Here is a 17,047-nt window from a genome sequence, read left to right on the forward strand (position 1 = left end):
GTATTAATTGAATTTGAATTTGGATTTAAATTATGATGCAAAATAATGAAGAGAGAAATTTTGTTGTAGTTATTAGTTGTATTTTGATACATGTATTATTAATAGAAATAAGAAATGAATATTGTTGCTCAGTTGATGGACAGCAAAATGCACCGACAGCAAAGATGTTGTTAGTTGATAAATTGCGAATAAAATAACGGAACAACGTCGAACAACGAATGGTGATGTGGTGATATGTGACCAGTTAGTTAATTACACCAAATGTTGTCGTTAAATGAATAGGCGAGCTGAGAATTTCAGATTTAAACTTTACTCCTCGAAACTGAAAATACTGGACTATTTATTCAAGCTGTTCTTACCTAATTCCAGTAACCGAAAGTTGTTTGTGTGGATTTGTTCAGAGAAAACTGAAAAAAATTCATATATATATTTATTTATTTATTTACGGAATAAAATGAAATAAATTCATATTATCTATTGGATCTGAGCTAAGTGCTACATTTAAATGTAAATTGTATTTGTGATTTGTTCAACGTATTTGCTGCACAAATGCTCGAATGGGAAAAACTCACAATGAAGCAAAAGCTTTTTTTAATCATAAAAATGCGCACACATATTTATATTTATATTATATATACATACACACTGATAAGAAAAAGAATAAATTCGATTGCTATTGAGTTGTAATTAAATCTGTTCAAGTGTTATTATTATTTCACTTGAATTTTCATTCATTGCATGGTCAGTGGAGTTCAGTCGATTGCCGATGAATAATAATAATCACATTCTCTTTTCAATATATTATAAGCAGTAAGTAAATTTTCGATGATTAATGTTCGAACGTATAGTGCGTTTGTTTCAAATGAAGTGTAAAATATGTTGCAGTCAATTGAATTGTAATAAAATTGAGAAAAAAGTAAAAATAATTGCTAAATTCAACTTTTTTGAAATATGCGGAAAAAATATTTTTATAACTGCAAAAATTATTTACTTTATTTATTTACTGTTGTGATTTTGTTTTATTTGAATAATAAATTAGAAGAAAAAAGGATTTTTTACTCGAGTGTAAAATCTTATCTTCATTTCTAATCTAAACAGTTCAATTGAATTGTTGAATAGATTTTAAATTGTTTGTATATTATTAATTATTGAAATTCAAGATGAATTTTTTAAATTATTTTTTTCATTATAAAATTTGCACTTGAAAATATTTTTAAAAAAGCAAAATTGAACCTATTTTACAGTATGACGTACTAGTGACTAGTAGTAATTGGTTTTGTTATTTCTTTATTCATTGTTGAAACAAAACTTTCATTTCATTCATCCGCTGACGTTCATTTCGATGACTCTATTTTATCCTTTTTAATAATGATGATAAAGTAATTAAGTAATAAGATAAAGATGAAATTTCATTTGCCTTTATTTGTACAGGATGCTTCCTAACGTTCAACGTTTCTGAATTCAAATTTCAAATTAGAACAGACAAACGCAACAATTAAATTGAAACACTGCAGCTGTTGAAATTGGTTTGTTTATTTGCATTGAACAACACAACAACCCAATTGAGCTTTTTCATTAAACGGATTCTTGTTGTTCGTTCATCGTGCAACAACAATAGTTTTCTTTCATTCTGCTTTTCTTTCTGCTTTCATTCGCAACATTTTCAAGTGAAATCAACCATTCAAAATTGAAACAAAAGTGAAACAGTTTCAAACAGATCTGTTTTTTGTGTATTTCAAAAGTAAACGATGAATAGATATTGCTTTTATCTAGATAAGTGGGTGAAAATGCCCAAAAAATAACTTTTTTGTTCTCTTTTGTTCACTTTTCAGCCAAGTCGAGCTTGGCTATTGTTACGTGGTTGTTTGCGCTTGATTTTGTGGAATTGAGCTTTTGCACTTCGTACTTGGTCATCGTGTAGCTGTCTTTGGAACGCCTGGTCGACAGCATCATTTCAGATTCAGGATCTATTTGAGTCATTGTGGTGTTGGTGTAGTTTTTCAAATTATACATCAGAGAATGGGCTTTACTAAATTTGCTGACGGTGAAGAGGCGTTTGATTTTCGATCTGAAATTGCTACTGGAGACGCAATAGACGGCGAAGTTGATCGCCTTGCCGCAGACCACCAGTATGTTCGACACGGCCACGGCCGTGTAGAACCAATCCGGTCTGCTGTTGTTGGAGGCATTCATTTGCATCGACTCCCAAACGTACAGTACTCCGGACGGAGTTTGGCAAATCAGAAATGTACCAATGATGCTGACCACGATCAACGTCACCCGCAGCTCTATGATCCTGGACGGACTGACATTTGCCACCATTTGTGACATTTTTCTGCCTTGGCGCAGATAGTAAAGCAGTAACGAATTGAGTACGACGAGCAAAATTAGCGGCACTGTACACGTCAAATGGGGAGCGACTTTCAGTGAGACGCTGACGTATTGGTGAACCGTCGGATGCACGGTTTCATTGATTGGCTTCAACATCAGCAGCGTCTGCGTTTTGTTGCACCGGTTCACTGTGATTTCGGTTGGCGTCAACCAGAAAAATATATAACTGACTGACACAAACGAAGCAACGTAGATGAATGTGATTAAACTTATCAAGTGCCATTTTTTGAAAAATAATTTTGCATGAAGAGGCTTTCGAATTGCCAAAAGTCTTTCAAAAGTGACCGCAATAGCCAACCTGAAATATTATTTCAGTTTTTTTTTCTGATTTATGTTATGAATTTTTTAGTGTGTGTGCGTGCGTGTGGGGGTGTGGAGATTTTTGTACTGCACATAAATATTCAAAATTAATCAAAATATCATTTATAAACTTTAAAATAAGAATGAAAGCTTATACTGCTGTGTGAAATTTTAAACAGAGGATTAGAGTAAGAAATTCGAATTCCAACAACTAAACTTTCTTTGCTTTCATATTTTAAATAGCAGTCAAATCTTATGAACATTTTCCACATGATACGTGATTGAATAATTATTTCATCTTCAGTTCAATATGAAATGTGTATTGACATGAATAACTTTGAAATTGAAGCCTCTTAACACGATATGGTGCAATAATGCAATCAATACACACACACACACACCAAATCGAACAACTGCAAAGCAACAGCAAAATTGATGGTGACAACTGTAAACAATAATTAGAATAAATTCTTTAAAATTATATTATTTGCATAACCGTCTGTATACAAATAATGCTGAAAAAGTCTAGCTTTGCTATTTGACAAGCTGTACGAGAGGTATATGATTAATTTATTTTTTCATCAAATTGCAATCAAAGAAGCTAAATTACAGCTTAAACCCTTGTTGATAGAAGATGTAAAAATATCCGATTATTGATGTCGCTCATTCCCAAGTCATTGCAAAGCTGCAGAACACGAGCTGAGCTTAAAGTTAAGTCAACATTTTCCCACTTGACCATTTTTAAATTAAAAATAGCATCTCAAAATGAATACAATAAAAATGATTGATAATAATGGTGAGAAAAAGAATTTTTATTATTGCAGTAATAAATAAATTTTTGTTTACAAGAAATTTTTTTTTATTATTTTAATAATTCAAGTAACCATGCTAATTATGAAACAACATTTTAATTATGAAAATTTTTTAAATACATGCCAGGCACAGTCTTCACTTGTATTTGTCATATGCACAGCTGCAACTGTGATTGCTGAAAATGCACAATCTTAATGAATTTATTTTGTCACTGAAAAATTGGGATTTGTCAAGATTAAATTATTAAACATGATTTTCTAATTGAAAAATTGAAAAGTGATGGATAATTAATAAAAATGAATAGAACATAATAAATTTATTTATATGATATAGCAAACATTTGTAATTAAAAATGACAAAAAATTAAAAATATAATGAATATTACGATTTTGATGTTAAAATTTGTTATTAAATGTGCAAATTGCTAAATTTACAAATAATTGTCATATTTTGCATATTATTTGCGTCTTATTTATTAAATTGAAGGTAAATTTTATTTTGTAAAATAAAGAAAATTGACAAATATAAAATGCAAACTGCATTGATAAGAAGTGAAACTAATTTTTTATCAAATAGACAAGAAGAAGAAGGGAAAAGGCAAGAGGTAATGAAAATTTCCAACCAAAGTGAAATCGCTTTCTTCCATTTCAGTATTTCAGTTTAATTTGCCATTTAAATCCAATTTCGTCCAAGCTTGTACGTAGAGAATGTTGGTTCTTAGAATGATTAATTAGCAAATAAGCACATGCTCAACGTAAATCTGAGATTTCAATTAATGCTCTCTCTGGCTCTATTCAACAACAACCATATATTATTATCGAACATGTTGCATGAGCAAAGCCATCAAAATTTGAACATTATAATTATTATTACTTATTATTTATTTCCTTCAAAACTTTTACAATTTTATAATAACTTCACACAGGGGAACAAATGATGCAGTTGTCAAACATATTAACAAAACAGCAACTTACTGATGTTTACAGAAATAATTATAATATAAAATAAAAAAAAACTTTTACATTGAATAATTTAAAAGTAAATTGTAAAATTTAAAGATATGAATTAATTAAATGAGTAACGAATGTAATCCACGTACTAAATTGCAAAATTGAAAATTGTTCATATTTTTGTAATATTTTAAATTTATCTCTTCAAGAGCACTTTTTGTTTCAAATTTATTTAACAATCACTTTAAAATATTATTATTATTCAAAAGAAGTTTGTTTAATGACAGAAAAAGTAATTTATTTTACATTTGAAATCTTTATTCAACATAATTCAATATGGGATTTAAGAGTTGCCACAACGTAAGCCATTAAAATTTAATAATGCATTATGAAAAAATTCAAAAAAGTAAATTCTACATTGATTCATTTGACATATTACTTTCTATTTTTTATTTTTTGGGAAAAAAGTGAAAAAATAATTGTTGCTCGTAAAATATTATCAAATTTAGGCAACAACATCATTGGGAAAACTAGGATTGGAGGAAGGGGATTCGGATACCGTTGAGCAAGTGAATTTCAATTCAATAAACTGCATGCTAATTTCTTAATCTGTTGCCCATATTTGACAAATATAAATGAATAAAAATCAGTAAATAAATTTTACGAACAACGAAAGTTTAAAAAATGCTTTTCATTCTTTACTTTTTAAGTTGAATTAATTAATGAATATAGTGAAAGAGACATTTTGACATCCTTCAATAAAAAGAGGAGAAAAGAATAAAAATGAGAGAGGAATTTTTCAGCAGACATTTATAAATTATTGCGCAATAATAAATAAACAGATAAAAATAAAAAAGAGGAAGACTCGGGAAATTTCAGAGTTTCAGCTAATAATAAAGGGAAAAGGAAAATTAAAATTAAAAATGAATAACTTGCTTACCAAATTGAAGCCACTGAGAACCAATTTGCCAAAGCAGTCAGGGGCATTTTTGATTGTATATAGAAGACCATGAACGAATGAAGCTTGTTCAGAGCCGAAAATGAAATCATATGGTTCGGTAAAACGCAAAAGAAGAAGCAGAGATCGGCCACGGCCATTGCAATCAAAAAGTAGCTTGTCTTTGTTGTTACTGCAGCCGCTTTCAAAGCCAAAAGTATCAGCATGTTGCCAATAACGCCAACAACGAAAACAATTGGAAATACAAATCTTCCAATGACAACTGAAGCAAATGGTACAACAGACAAATAATTCAAAGTGCACGAAGAATCCACTTCCATTTTTCAAATTCTTCTTGTTTGTGAAAATTGCAAAATATTATTTCAGTTTTTATGCAAATTTATAAAAGATGAAAAGCATGTTCAAAAAGGTGAATACTTTTTCAAGAAAATTTCCAAACGGAAATGAGAATACGTGACGCACACTTGCCAGACATTAATTTATGAATGCATGCGTACATTCGACAACAAAGAACAACAACGATAATAAAATAAATATGAATATGAATAATATAGTAATAATATCAACAATTAATTGTCTCCAATAGTCAGTCAGTATGGTAGTTCTTTGCAGACGTCGTCCAACCAGAAAGAAGCATGGAATTTTCACTTCTTCCTCTTTCTCTCTTGCTAGTCGCCCTGTCGTCACCAAGCTTCAAGCTTTATTGCTAATATTGTTTGCCTGCTGCCATCAAAACGCTGACAGCCAATCCAAAAGAAAAAGCTCCGCTTCAAAACTTGCGTAAATACAACAGATCTAGCCTGAATATTTAAAATTTTGATTTTAAAAAGATTTTTTTAAATATTTTGTTTGCTGGTGCAATTTTGTGCAAACTGAAATGTACCGTATATATATATATATATGTATGTATTCAGCTTCTTCTGTTGCTTCTGTTTTGTCGCAACGCTTTATAATGCTAGTTGGCGAAAAATGTACAACCGTTTTGTGGTGTTGCTTATTTATTTAGCTGCAATATGATTTATTAATTTATTTCAATATTGCACTTCATTTGTTCGCTTCTTGTAATGTCGTTTCAGTAAATTTTGCAGTTTTATCAACGTATATTCGCACGTTCAGTTTGGACAAACAATTCAACAATTACGTAATTATACTAGACAATTTTGAAAAATAATCCTGAAATTAAAGAAAAAATAACAATGTTTATCGTAGGTAGCAGAAAAATTGCCAAAAGCGAAATGTTCAGCATTAATTAAATAAGCATAAGCTTTTATAAAAGTTGTACTCTTGCAAATCTAAAGAAAATAAACAAATAAGAAAACTTCCACTAGTAAAACAGTTGTTTAACAGCGTCATCGACAAAACTAACAATAATGCAAATGACCGAATAAAACAATATGCAAAGGAATGTTTTGTACAATACAATCTTTTTATTAAAACCATATTTCAACCTAATAATTTGCACTACAAACCTATAGGAAGGAATTTTCGTATAAAATATTTAAAAAATTTGTAAATCTTATTTCCAAATTAAGTTACATAAAATGGGTTTACTTTTTTATCTTAGAAAAATAATATATTTATATTTTTAAATAATAATAACAGTTAGCAAAACAACAACGGCTATATGGTCGATTTAAACGACTTTGATTAAATATTTTTATTTATGAAATAGCAAAGCAAAAAAACATAATACCTTAACATACTGAACAAAATTTTTAATGAAAATCAATATTCTGCATTATGCAGATAAATATTCAACGTATCGACAACATTTACCTTACATGTTTTTTACAATTTTTCTAGTAAACACAACGTGGCGAAATTGTTAATTTTAATGTTTTTCAACTTATAACGTCGTAAAAAAGTATTATTTCACGGTACTATTATTGTTTAATAATATTCAATAATAAGGAAATATTAATAATAAAGATAAAATAAAAGTATTTTTATTAAAAGAAATTAAATGCATATTTTCAAAAATAGCACTAAGCAATTTTTCCACTACCATAATGCGTTTGATCAATCCGTTTGAATTTATTTAAGAAATAATATTAAGTGAACATATTGTAGTAAAATATTCAAAAATTTCCTCGTACAGTAATAATTAATATATTAATTTTTTATTTGTCTATTTCTATCTTTTATGAAAATTTTTCATACTTATTATCATGTAAAAAATTAAATCCATCCTTTGTAGAATATTCAAAAATTTTATTCCAACAAGCTTTCAGAGTTTCCAGTCAGGTGTGAATCTTCAGACCCTGATGATGATCAGATTAATAATCCGTGGAGTGTGTAATCGATAATAACAAATCAATGCCAAATAACATCACATGCAACATACACAAACGCACCAAAATTTACTAGTCAACCCTCTCTCTCCCTCTCTCTTTAATCCTTAATCAATTTCCTGATCTAATTCACATTCAGAATATTCAGACTTTCAAAATATATGAGAGAAATGAAACTGGTCACTAATTTCTGTACTAAATAAATTCACAATTCATACTTTATAATTTGCATACATGAATGCAAAAAGAATAACTTGAATTATTTAGTCAAGTAATAAAAGCTGTATCAAAATTGGTAAAATGTAGAAATATCAAAAATAAAATTTAAAAATAAAAAATCATACTATATACTTTTATTTTTTGAATAATTCACTTAATTAACTAAATATCTATGAATTTATTGTCTGAATAATTTTAAAATTGGTTTCAAAATATTTGCATAACAAGTATTTCTTTTTAACTTTGAACACACTTGAAGAACATATAAATTTATAATAATGGAACACTGAATACAAATGAATAATATAAATCTTTTTTAATTTTTCCTTTATTTGCTTTAGGCAAGCAATGACAAGATAAGAGAATGAAAACATAATAGAAAAATACTTTTATTTAATTGAATAATGAAAAGAAAATAATAATAATATCAATGACATATGCTTTTTTAATTTAAGTTTAATTAATTTAAATAAAATTTATTTGAGCATTTTTCATTGCAGACATGTGAACATCTCTAGACATGATGTAATAGACAGACAAATAAACATAATTTTATAAATATGGAAAAAATTATGTTTTTCTTTTAATTTTATAAAAGTTACAAATAAATTGGTTTGAAGACTGGGTATAATTTTTAGGAATTTTATGAAGAGGCAAATGAAAAAAATTAATTTCAAAATGCAGAAAGATTCTTAATAAATAATAATAATAATTTTAAATATTTTTTTTTAATTTTGTTCAATTTAACGCCGTGAACAGTTTTGCTTTTGAGATTTTTTTAAAATAAAACTGAATTGATAAAGCAAAGTTTTTCCCATTATTGCAGAAATATAAAAGCAACATAACGAAGTGATGCAAAATGTTTCAAATGATGTTAAAAAGAAACTTCCCATCTCTAGTTTTACAAAAATTGATCGCTTTTTAAAGCATGCTGCTTTTAAAAATTTATATTTCAATCACTCAATTACTTTATTAATTAATTTAAAATATCATAAATCATTCGCCAACTTTTATGATAATCTTTTATTAGACATTATGCATTCACTGTTTCGAAGATAATTATTATTTACTGTTTTGTGGGATAATTTTTGATACACTTGCACATGTAATATCCATATCTACAGATGCAAAAATATTTCAGAAAATTCACCACTGCAACATGCGTGCTTTTCATTGATTATTCTTACTGATTTCATAGAAATTGAATTATAGAATGCATTTTCAAAAATTTACAATTTTTCCATCATCAACCAATAAATAAATACATATTTCAAAAATACAACAAATCAATTTCTTTAAAATAAAGATGCTCAAGTTTTGAATATTGAATAACGAAGAGAAAATATTGAAAATTTCGTTTCATCTCTTTCAAGGCTAAAATGCTAAAGTTGCTGCAAGTGTCGTCAGTATTCAAGCTGTTTATGCAGCAAATTCATAGCAAACAATACAATGCAATACAATACATTACAATACAATTTAAACATTTGCTCAGAACCGATTAAGCAAACTAAGCAGATCAATGGCTCACGTGTGACGTTTGAAATGTAATAATTTTTTCTACAGATCAAACAAAAATAAAATAATTTTCCTTTAGCAAAAAATAAACGAACTGATGAATAATTTATTAAGTAGATGGAAATTTTATTATCATATACATTTCATGTACAACTTATTTGATAAATTCTATTAATTATTTTTTAATTTAACTGTTACAGATTAACGCAAAATGCTGATCTACTCTCTTACATTGAGGCTATTTTCTTTTTATTCAGCTATTATCTATCATCTAGATATTTTTCACAATTTTTTTCATTTATTATAAAGATAATAATTACAATTACATTTACAATAAAAATTATTTACTATAAGCAGATAAACACAAAAATAGACAACAGCAAGTTATAAAATGAAAAAAAATTTAATTTGCGAAAAGTATCAGTAAACAATAATTCATTTGCATCATTTCATGCGCTGCCGTATGTGAGAAATAAACAATGATGCAAACACTGTTGATGCTTACATGAAAAAGTAGAAAAGAAACATTACACTGCTAGCAGTTGAAAATGAAAAAATACACTTTAATATAATAAATAAAATATAACAAATTTATTTCGCTTTTTTATATATGCAATGTATATATATATTCTATTATTACAGACAATTATTTAAAATTTAGCTAAAAGTAATTGCAAATATATTGCATAATTTTAAAAAGCTTATTAATTATTGATTGAATTAATTGAATCTGCAAATATTTCGTGTCAAAAAAGAGCACTGAAAAAACATAAATTGTAATATTTGAATATACAAAATAAAAGTTGAATTTGTAAAAAAAATGAAAATTTATCATTTCATTGTTTTGTTGAATTAAAATATATTAATTAATATACATAAATATATGTTTATAAGAACAATATCTGTACATATTTGTTGTTAATGATGAGGAACATGTGATACTGATTCACTTGAATCATCACTTTTTAAGTGGATTAGTAAGATTAAAATAAGTAACTTTATGCTATTAAAAAAAGTGTTTTACTCAAACCAATAAATAATATCTATCATTTCAATTCATTTTAACCAAATTTGAAATTGCAATAATTCTGCAATTTTGATAATAGGAAAATTGCATCTCATCGTTTTCCGTTTGGATCATTTGAAGAAATCCTCCGGGAAATTTTTTATTTCAAAACGATTTAGCAGTATTTATTTAACAAAATGAACTGTGTGAAATTTATTTTGCAACTTGAATTCGATAATAACAAGATTATGAATTTTTTTTTGCCTTTTTTTTGATATAAAATATTTGTGCCCAAGTAAAAGTAGCTCGCAAAAAATTAATTACCACTGTGAATTTTTATATGGGTTATTTTTCAATATTTAATTTTTTTTGCTTAAATTCTGCAACTGTTGCGAATTGCTTCATAAATGAAAATCATGAAAAGAGAAAGTTTTTAATTTAATACTGCACAAGTGATCATTTTAACAGCATTATTAATTTATAATAGCAATAACAGGAATGATTTCATTTTAAATTTTAAACAACTTCATATTGTACATCATTTTTATTTGTCATTTTTTTAATTTATTAAATTTTCTAAAGTGAACAGCAATCAAACGAATGGTGCGGGAAAATAGTCAGAGAACGACAAGCAATTTATTTCTCGCAGTTGAAAGAGAAATTAAAAGTAGAAATTGATTTCAGCAAAGAATGCTCACAGGGACGACAATTTATGTACATTAAAAAGCAAAATAATAAACTGGAAAATAAAATTTCCTAGAAATTATATTGATTTCCAAGAAGATTCCAATTTAATTAAAACGTACACTTGCAACAAGCAGCACTTTTTACAAATTTCCTGTTGTTTTAGAACAATGATATTTTGTGCTTTTTGCTAGCTTCGTAGATGTGCAACTTTTTTTGACGAATAATAATGCAATATGATAAATTTATTGATATCAAAAGAAAACAAACTATCGATTTATAATTTTTTTGATCAAGTTCAGAGATATTGTTGCATTGGAACAAATGAAAGTCGTTTTCATTGTCAAATATTGAAAATAATATTTTGCTATGTTCAAAAATTTTGAAAATGATAAACAACTTGAGCTTTTAATAATACATTGACATTCGCTTGATTTTAATTTCAATTTAAGGCACTCAGATAGAAAATTTTCATTTTTATTTTTTTTCTATTTTAACAAGTAATTTCATTCATTTTTGTGTAGTACTGAATGAAAATTGAATGCACTTAGTATTTTCAAGTATTCTATTTTTGTTTTTAACTGATCGCTGTGCTGTACTTGAATGAAGTCAATTTCAACTATTTGCACTGAGAAAAACTGAATTTATTGATTTAATTAAATGAAGAAATGATTTTTCATGTCTTTTTTTATCACATTTTATTTTAAATGTTATTACTAGAAGAACCAAAATTGCACTGCACATTTATAAAAATTGAAATAAATACAAAAATTTGTTCAAATCTCTTACACAAAAAATATATAAATAAATATCAGTTTAAAAATGTAAATTTCATGAAATACATTTAACTGTTTTAAACTACTTCATGCATACTTTATACGTGCTTAAACTGTACTTTATGCAAATAAAAATTTAGATAAATGCGAAATCAATTTTATTAAAAAATTAAAACTTAATTAATAGCGATGATTACTTAATTTATGCAAAATAATATAATCCCAAATTGGTTTTCATTCGCACATATCATCAATTTCTTTCTGATGATTGCACAATTAAGTATCTATCTATAAGCATTGATTAGTTAATTTAGTTTAATAAGCGTTTCAGTTCACACGCAAGTGTTAATACTGAAGAATAGATGAAAGAGAAGATGTTGGGAGCAAAAGCAGTCAGTGCTAGAACTGTTTTATGCATGCCAGTTGTTAGCGGTTGAGCAGTTAACTGGTAACGTTGCAGCAATCGCTGCTAAGTTAAGATTCATACAACATTGTTAAGTCAGAATCAAAACTTTACCATTCCTATATTAGCAAATAATTTATAAGAATATCAAGCTACAGTTTCATCAAAGTATTAGCTAAAATGGAGGCTTTATAGTTTTATCAACTTTCTTTTTTCATGCGAATATGTTCAATTTGCATGCAGTAAGCTCAATAAAGTAAAAGTGAATGCAGTTATTTTTTCGTACTTTAATTTCTTTTATTCGCAAATTAAAAATTCAGAGTAGAAGATGCAAATGGCGAAAATGACTTTCACTGTTTTCAAACAACTAAAAGGCCCTGTTTCAATGTTAATCGTTTTCAATTTTTTTGAAATAAATATCACTTAATTTTATTTTAGATATACAATTTGAATAATTTTGATTTCTGCAATGGTTCTATGCTACTTGAATCTGTTTGCATTTCTTCATAAACCTGAGTAGTTATACAATTTTTTGATCTATAATGCTTTGAATAAAAATAAATTTTATAGCCATTGCAAAAGACTGAAATTGCTAAAGAAACTTGAGTTTATTTTAATTTATCTTTGCAACATTTGTTAGCAGTGTGCAGAAGTTTTAATACAATTATGTTGGACTTTTCATAAGTGCTTTATTTTGATATGCATATTACTTAAATTACTCCAGGAAAATAGTTGCGAGAAGTATAATATTGATGTGTAATCTATTTCATGAAATAGCATATGATATGCATTTAGAAATTTTTATGCAGCATTTCAGCTTTTGACATGTTAATCATGATAATTTAATGTAGTCATATTTGTTTCTTTATTTATTGTATAAAACAATTATATATACATATATATGTATTTGAATTGCTTGCATTTGAATTTGTACATGCTTAATAGAAATACAGAATTCTTTTAAATAGTATTAGATAGCTTGTATCAATTAAAATTGAACCAAGATGGACATTTTTGTCGATAACCTAAAATGACCTTTTTCAACACGCTAACTGTTCTTTATAAATAATAAGAATGGACATTTATTTCAAGTATGCTCTTGTTCACTTCAAATGCTTGCAGCATTTCCTGGTTTTGTGAATCTGCGTGTCTTCAGCATTAAACAATCTCAATTATTGTTATTATTATTATTATTATAGTCCACATGCTGGACATTTTCTACAAACAATCCTGCTTTGCTGACAATTTATTATTTTCTACAACCTTGGACTGTAAATGGCCTCTTTGACACGCTGGTTCAAGTATCTGAGTGCCTGAAAATGAACAGTGACATCGACAAGATTTCACTGCACTTTTATAATTGCTGCTTTGGGTCAAATCAGGGGATTGGCTGCTTAATGCTGAAAAGGACAATGATGGCGTTTTATCCATTAATTCAATGAATATTGGATATTAAAACATGCTCCTTTGTTGTCAGTAATTTCTGATTTATTTGACCTGTCAAGTTGACCATAACGGCAGCAAACACTGACACACAGTTTGGATAAGATTCAATTGCAACTGTTTGTATTTGCTTAGTGACATCAGTGGCATGGAAGTTACCAAATTTGGAAAAGAAACACTTTGCAATTCGGTTGCAATTAAGCAAGAACAAGCTGCTATAAAAACAAATCTCTTACCTGAATACTGTAGAGTTTTACGATTTACCGGTAAATAATATTTTCTTTGCTTTCTTCTAAATGTTTACTTTGAATTTACTTAATTTTTTAAATCTTTTATAAACATTTGAAAAAAATTATTTATTATCATCATTTAACTGTATAACTTTAGATTCTTCTGGAAAAGTTAAGGAATTGGTATTTCCAAGGGGTTTAGATCTGGATCGACCCAAAAGACCAAGAACTACATTTTCCGAAAATCAGCTAGACATGCTTGAACAGACGTTCCAAAGAAATCAATACTTGATTGGTTCAGAAAGGGCAGAATTAGCCGTAAAACTTGGTCTGTCAGAAACACAGGTTTGAAATTTCAAATTCAAATTTTCACATTTTATGCAAAACTGAATGTTACAGGTAAAAGTATGGTTTCAAAATCGTCGGACAAAGTGCCGCAAAACGAAATCATCGAACAATCATTCTTCCCATTGCAAAAATGCGCTTTCTCAAGTGATTATGCCCATTCATCCGCAATATTTTCAACCATCATTGAAATCGGAATCAGATTCTCATGCAAATTCCAACTGGAAAAATGCATCTCGGTTTTTTGATGCGCCCATTGCGACCCATTCATATTTATTACCATTTATTGGAAATCCATCTTCTATAGATTTATTTCACTTATAAATAATACTTTTAATACACTGTGCTTCATTTCATTGTGCTGTTAAATTTTATGGTGATATTCTTTTCTGCATAAATATATGCTAAAATGAAATAAATAAATGTTTATTTTCAAAATTACATCTTTCATTGTGCAAAGTGTACCTCTTCATTTGTAAAAAGTGACTACTAACTTATCACATTTATGAATAATAATCACAAGAATCATAATAATGATCATGAATAAAAATAAACTTTCATGACATATTTATATTAATTATTATTATTATTATACCTCAATTAATAAGAGGATTAACAAACTGCTAAAATGATAAGAAAATATTGTTAATGAAATGCAAATAAAATCAGTGTTCTGTACAATAAACAGTTCGATGATGAAATTTCACTCTTATTGCACTGAAAATGAAGAAAAATTATTCTAAATGCAAATTATAAAATATCTGTTCACAAATGTAAAAATATTACTGAAATTTTGTAAAATTTTATTATAAAACTTTTTATCACAATGCATACCGTGTTCTGATTTTTATATGACAAACATTGGAATGATAATGACGTGTTTCACGTTTTCTTGAGCACTGGCATCAGTTTTACCGACTACGTTGTGTGTTAAGATAACGGTTCTTATCTGTACTGATTAAAATTCAGATTTAGCACATCAGAAAAGTAAACAGCACAGTGCAAGCAACAGCAATTGGTACACTTGCTAATGTACTGTGGGTATTACAGTCTTGCACTTGGTATAAAACGCCAATTTTAAAACTTTTCCGCTTTTTGGAAGTTTGTAAATGCTGCCTGCTTGCTTCAATATTTAATAAACGTCAATGTTTTGTTCATCATTTTTATTTGTTAGCTTATTTATAATCAGTGGAACAGGAAATACTGTCCTTCTCAAGTGAGAACATTATCACTTAACTGAATAAATATCTCACATAATAATAATAATAATCTTTTTATTAAGATGGATGGATGAAACATATGCACTGGAAAGAAAATTTTATCACCCCTATATGCAGGTTTGTATTTTTTAAAATTAATATATTGTATAAAATTTGTTTTTTGGATTAATAGGTTCTTTTCTCCTTTGTCGGAGAAAGCTTATGTCTTGTATGGTTCTGTGCTGTAGAAGGTGCAAAAAAGTTTAAAAACAAAGAATTGAATAAGAAATCGTTGAAAAGCACTGAAAACAATGCTCAACTATTTGAAGCAAAATATATGATGCTGTTTATTCCAGCAGCTTTGGATTACATTGCAACTTCACTGAATTTCATATCTCTCACAATGACCAGTGCCGGCAGTTATCAAATGCTCAGAGGTTCAGTAATTTATTATTAAACAAAATTATCAAATGCTTTATTAAACAAAATTTTTATCAATTATTGCATAAATTTAGGATCCGTGATTATTTTTACCGGCTTATTGTCTGTTGGATTTCTTGGACGGTCATTGTCTATGGCAAAAGTATGCGGAATACTGCTTGTAACTTGTGGTCTTTTGACAGTCGGTTCAGCAGATGAAATTCAACAAACAAATGCAAATCAAAATCCGTCAGACAATGTACCAACAGATTGGAATAGAGTAAAATCAGGTAATTATGCATGTTTTTTAAAACAATATTCTTTAATTCTTTAATAAAAGTATAATATAACAATAAAAATTATGTTTTATTTATTCATTTTTTATTTCCTTATTTTATTTTACAAGCAATTAATGAAACTTTAACAAATAGATTGTTTTCAAATAATTTTAGGTGACATATTGGTTATTATTGCTCAAGTTATAAAAGCAATCCAGCTGACCTATGAAGAATATTTCATTATCAAGTATGATGTATCTCCGTTGGTAATGCTGTGCATTGAAGGTTTATACGTCATAAAAAAAGTACCATACATTTATCTGCAAATTTAGGTCCTTTTGGTGTTTTACTTTCAACAGCTTTTTGCATTGGCTTTTATTTTGTGAAAGCATCACCAATATTAACAAACGATCCTGATGGGCATTTAGAAAATCCTATGGAAATGTTCAATCAAATTTTTGATAATTGCATACTGCTTGTGCCAATTATTTGTAAGTTAAGATAAATTAACGCTTGCTTAAAGGTACAATTCTAAAATTAAAATTTAATGAAAACGTCAATACCTTTTTGATTAATTTATTAAAACATGAAATATTTTAATTACTTATAAAATATAAATTAAAATTACTTGCTACTTTTGATTATTTTTACATTTTCTTTCATTGTACATTTTAGCATTTATATTCACTTACGCCGCGAGCAGCTTCTTTGGCACAACTGTAATGAAAAGATATGGCGCAACTACAAGACAAGTCGTTGATGCAGCGCGAACATTTTCAGTATGGATGGTATCCATATTTTGCAAGTGGCAAACTTTCAACATTAT

The 17,047-nt window shown here is 27.7% G+C and overlaps 4 protein-coding genes across 4 annotated transcripts; 2 read left to right on the plus strand and 2 right to left on the minus strand.

Moving 5' to 3' along the window:
* Positions 1-1,821: 1,821 nt before the first annotated feature.
* Tsp_02195 (hypothetical protein) lies at positions 1,822-2,614 on the minus strand. The gene is given in 3 exon segments (XM_003377972.1): positions 1,822-2,068; positions 2,082-2,434; positions 2,486-2,614. The coding sequence occupies 3 exon segments, from the start codon at positions 2,612-2,614 to the stop codon at positions 1,822-1,824; spliced, it is 729 nt and encodes a 242-aa protein (XP_003378020.1).
* A 2,776-nt stretch (positions 2,615-5,390) lies between these two features.
* On the minus strand, positions 5,391-5,732 carry Tsp_02194 (putative G-protein coupled receptor). The gene has a single exon (XM_003377973.1). It carries the CDS (start codon positions 5,730-5,732, stop codon positions 5,391-5,393), a length of 342 nt encoding a protein of 113 aa, XP_003378021.1.
* A 3,639-nt stretch (positions 5,733-9,371) lies between these two features.
* On the plus strand, positions 9,372-13,748 carry Tsp_02193 (conserved hypothetical protein). Its single transcript, XM_003377974.1, has 7 exons — positions 9,372-9,457; positions 11,026-11,157; positions 11,430-11,460; positions 12,273-12,376; positions 12,627-12,693; positions 12,745-12,798; positions 13,506-13,748. Exons 1-7 carry the CDS (start codon positions 9,372-9,374, stop codon positions 13,746-13,748), a joined length of 717 nt encoding a protein of 238 aa, XP_003378022.1.
* Positions 13,749-13,897: 149 nt separating this feature from the next.
* On the plus strand, positions 13,898-16,981 carry Tsp_02192 (ventral anterior homeobox 2). Its single transcript, XM_003377975.1, has 9 exons — positions 13,898-14,015; positions 14,137-14,324; positions 14,379-14,563; positions 15,607-15,661; positions 15,717-15,942; positions 16,039-16,233; positions 16,396-16,506; positions 16,554-16,665; positions 16,897-16,981. Exons 1-9 carry the CDS (start codon positions 13,898-13,900, stop codon positions 16,979-16,981), a joined length of 1,275 nt encoding a protein of 424 aa, XP_003378023.1.
* The last annotated feature ends 66 nt before the right edge of the window (positions 16,982-17,047 follow it).

This window comes from Trichinella spiralis (assembly GCF_000181795.1).
Source record: "Trichinella spiralis strain ISS 195 chromosome Unknown Scfld4, whole genome shotgun sequence".
NCBI classification, from domain to species: Eukaryota; Metazoa; Nematoda; class Enoplea; order Trichinellida; family Trichinellidae; genus Trichinella; species Trichinella spiralis.

Excerpts from the sequence above, each read along its gene's own strand:
- Tsp_02195 (XM_003377972.1), bottom strand. The coding sequence starts at position 2,614 with ATGGCACTTGATAAGTTTAATCACATTCATCTACGTTGCTTCGTTTGT. Across the intron at positions 2,435-2,485 it reads AAAACGCAGACGCTGCTGAT|CGTCTCACTGAAAGTCGCTC; the intron begins GTTGAAGCCAAT and ends CCAATACGTCAG.
- Tsp_02194 (XM_003377973.1), bottom strand. The coding sequence starts at position 5,732 with ATGGAAGTGGATTCTTCGTGCACTTTGAATTATTTGTCTGTTGTACCA.
- Tsp_02193 (XM_003377974.1), top strand. The coding sequence starts at position 9,372 with ATGCAATACAATACATTACAATACAATTTAAACATTTGCTCAGAACCG. Across the intron at positions 12,377-12,626 it reads GTTGCAGCAATCGCTGCTAA|AGTAGAAGATGCAAATGGCG; the intron begins GTTAAGATTCAT and ends TTAAAAATTCAG. Across the intron at positions 12,799-13,505 it reads GTTCTATGCTACTTGAATCT|TCCACATGCTGGACATTTTC; the intron begins GTTTGCATTTCT and ends TTATTATTATAG.
- Tsp_02192 (XM_003377975.1), top strand. The coding sequence starts at position 13,898 with ATGGAAGTTACCAAATTTGGAAAAGAAACACTTTGCAATTCGGTTGCA. Across the intron at positions 15,662-15,716 it reads TTTATCACCCCTATATGCAG|GTTCTTTTCTCCTTTGTCGG; the intron begins GTTTGTATTTTT and ends TTGGATTAATAG. Across the intron at positions 16,666-16,896 it reads TTAGAAAATCCTATGGAAAT|CATTTATATTCACTTACGCC; the intron begins GTTCAATCAAAT and ends TGTACATTTTAG.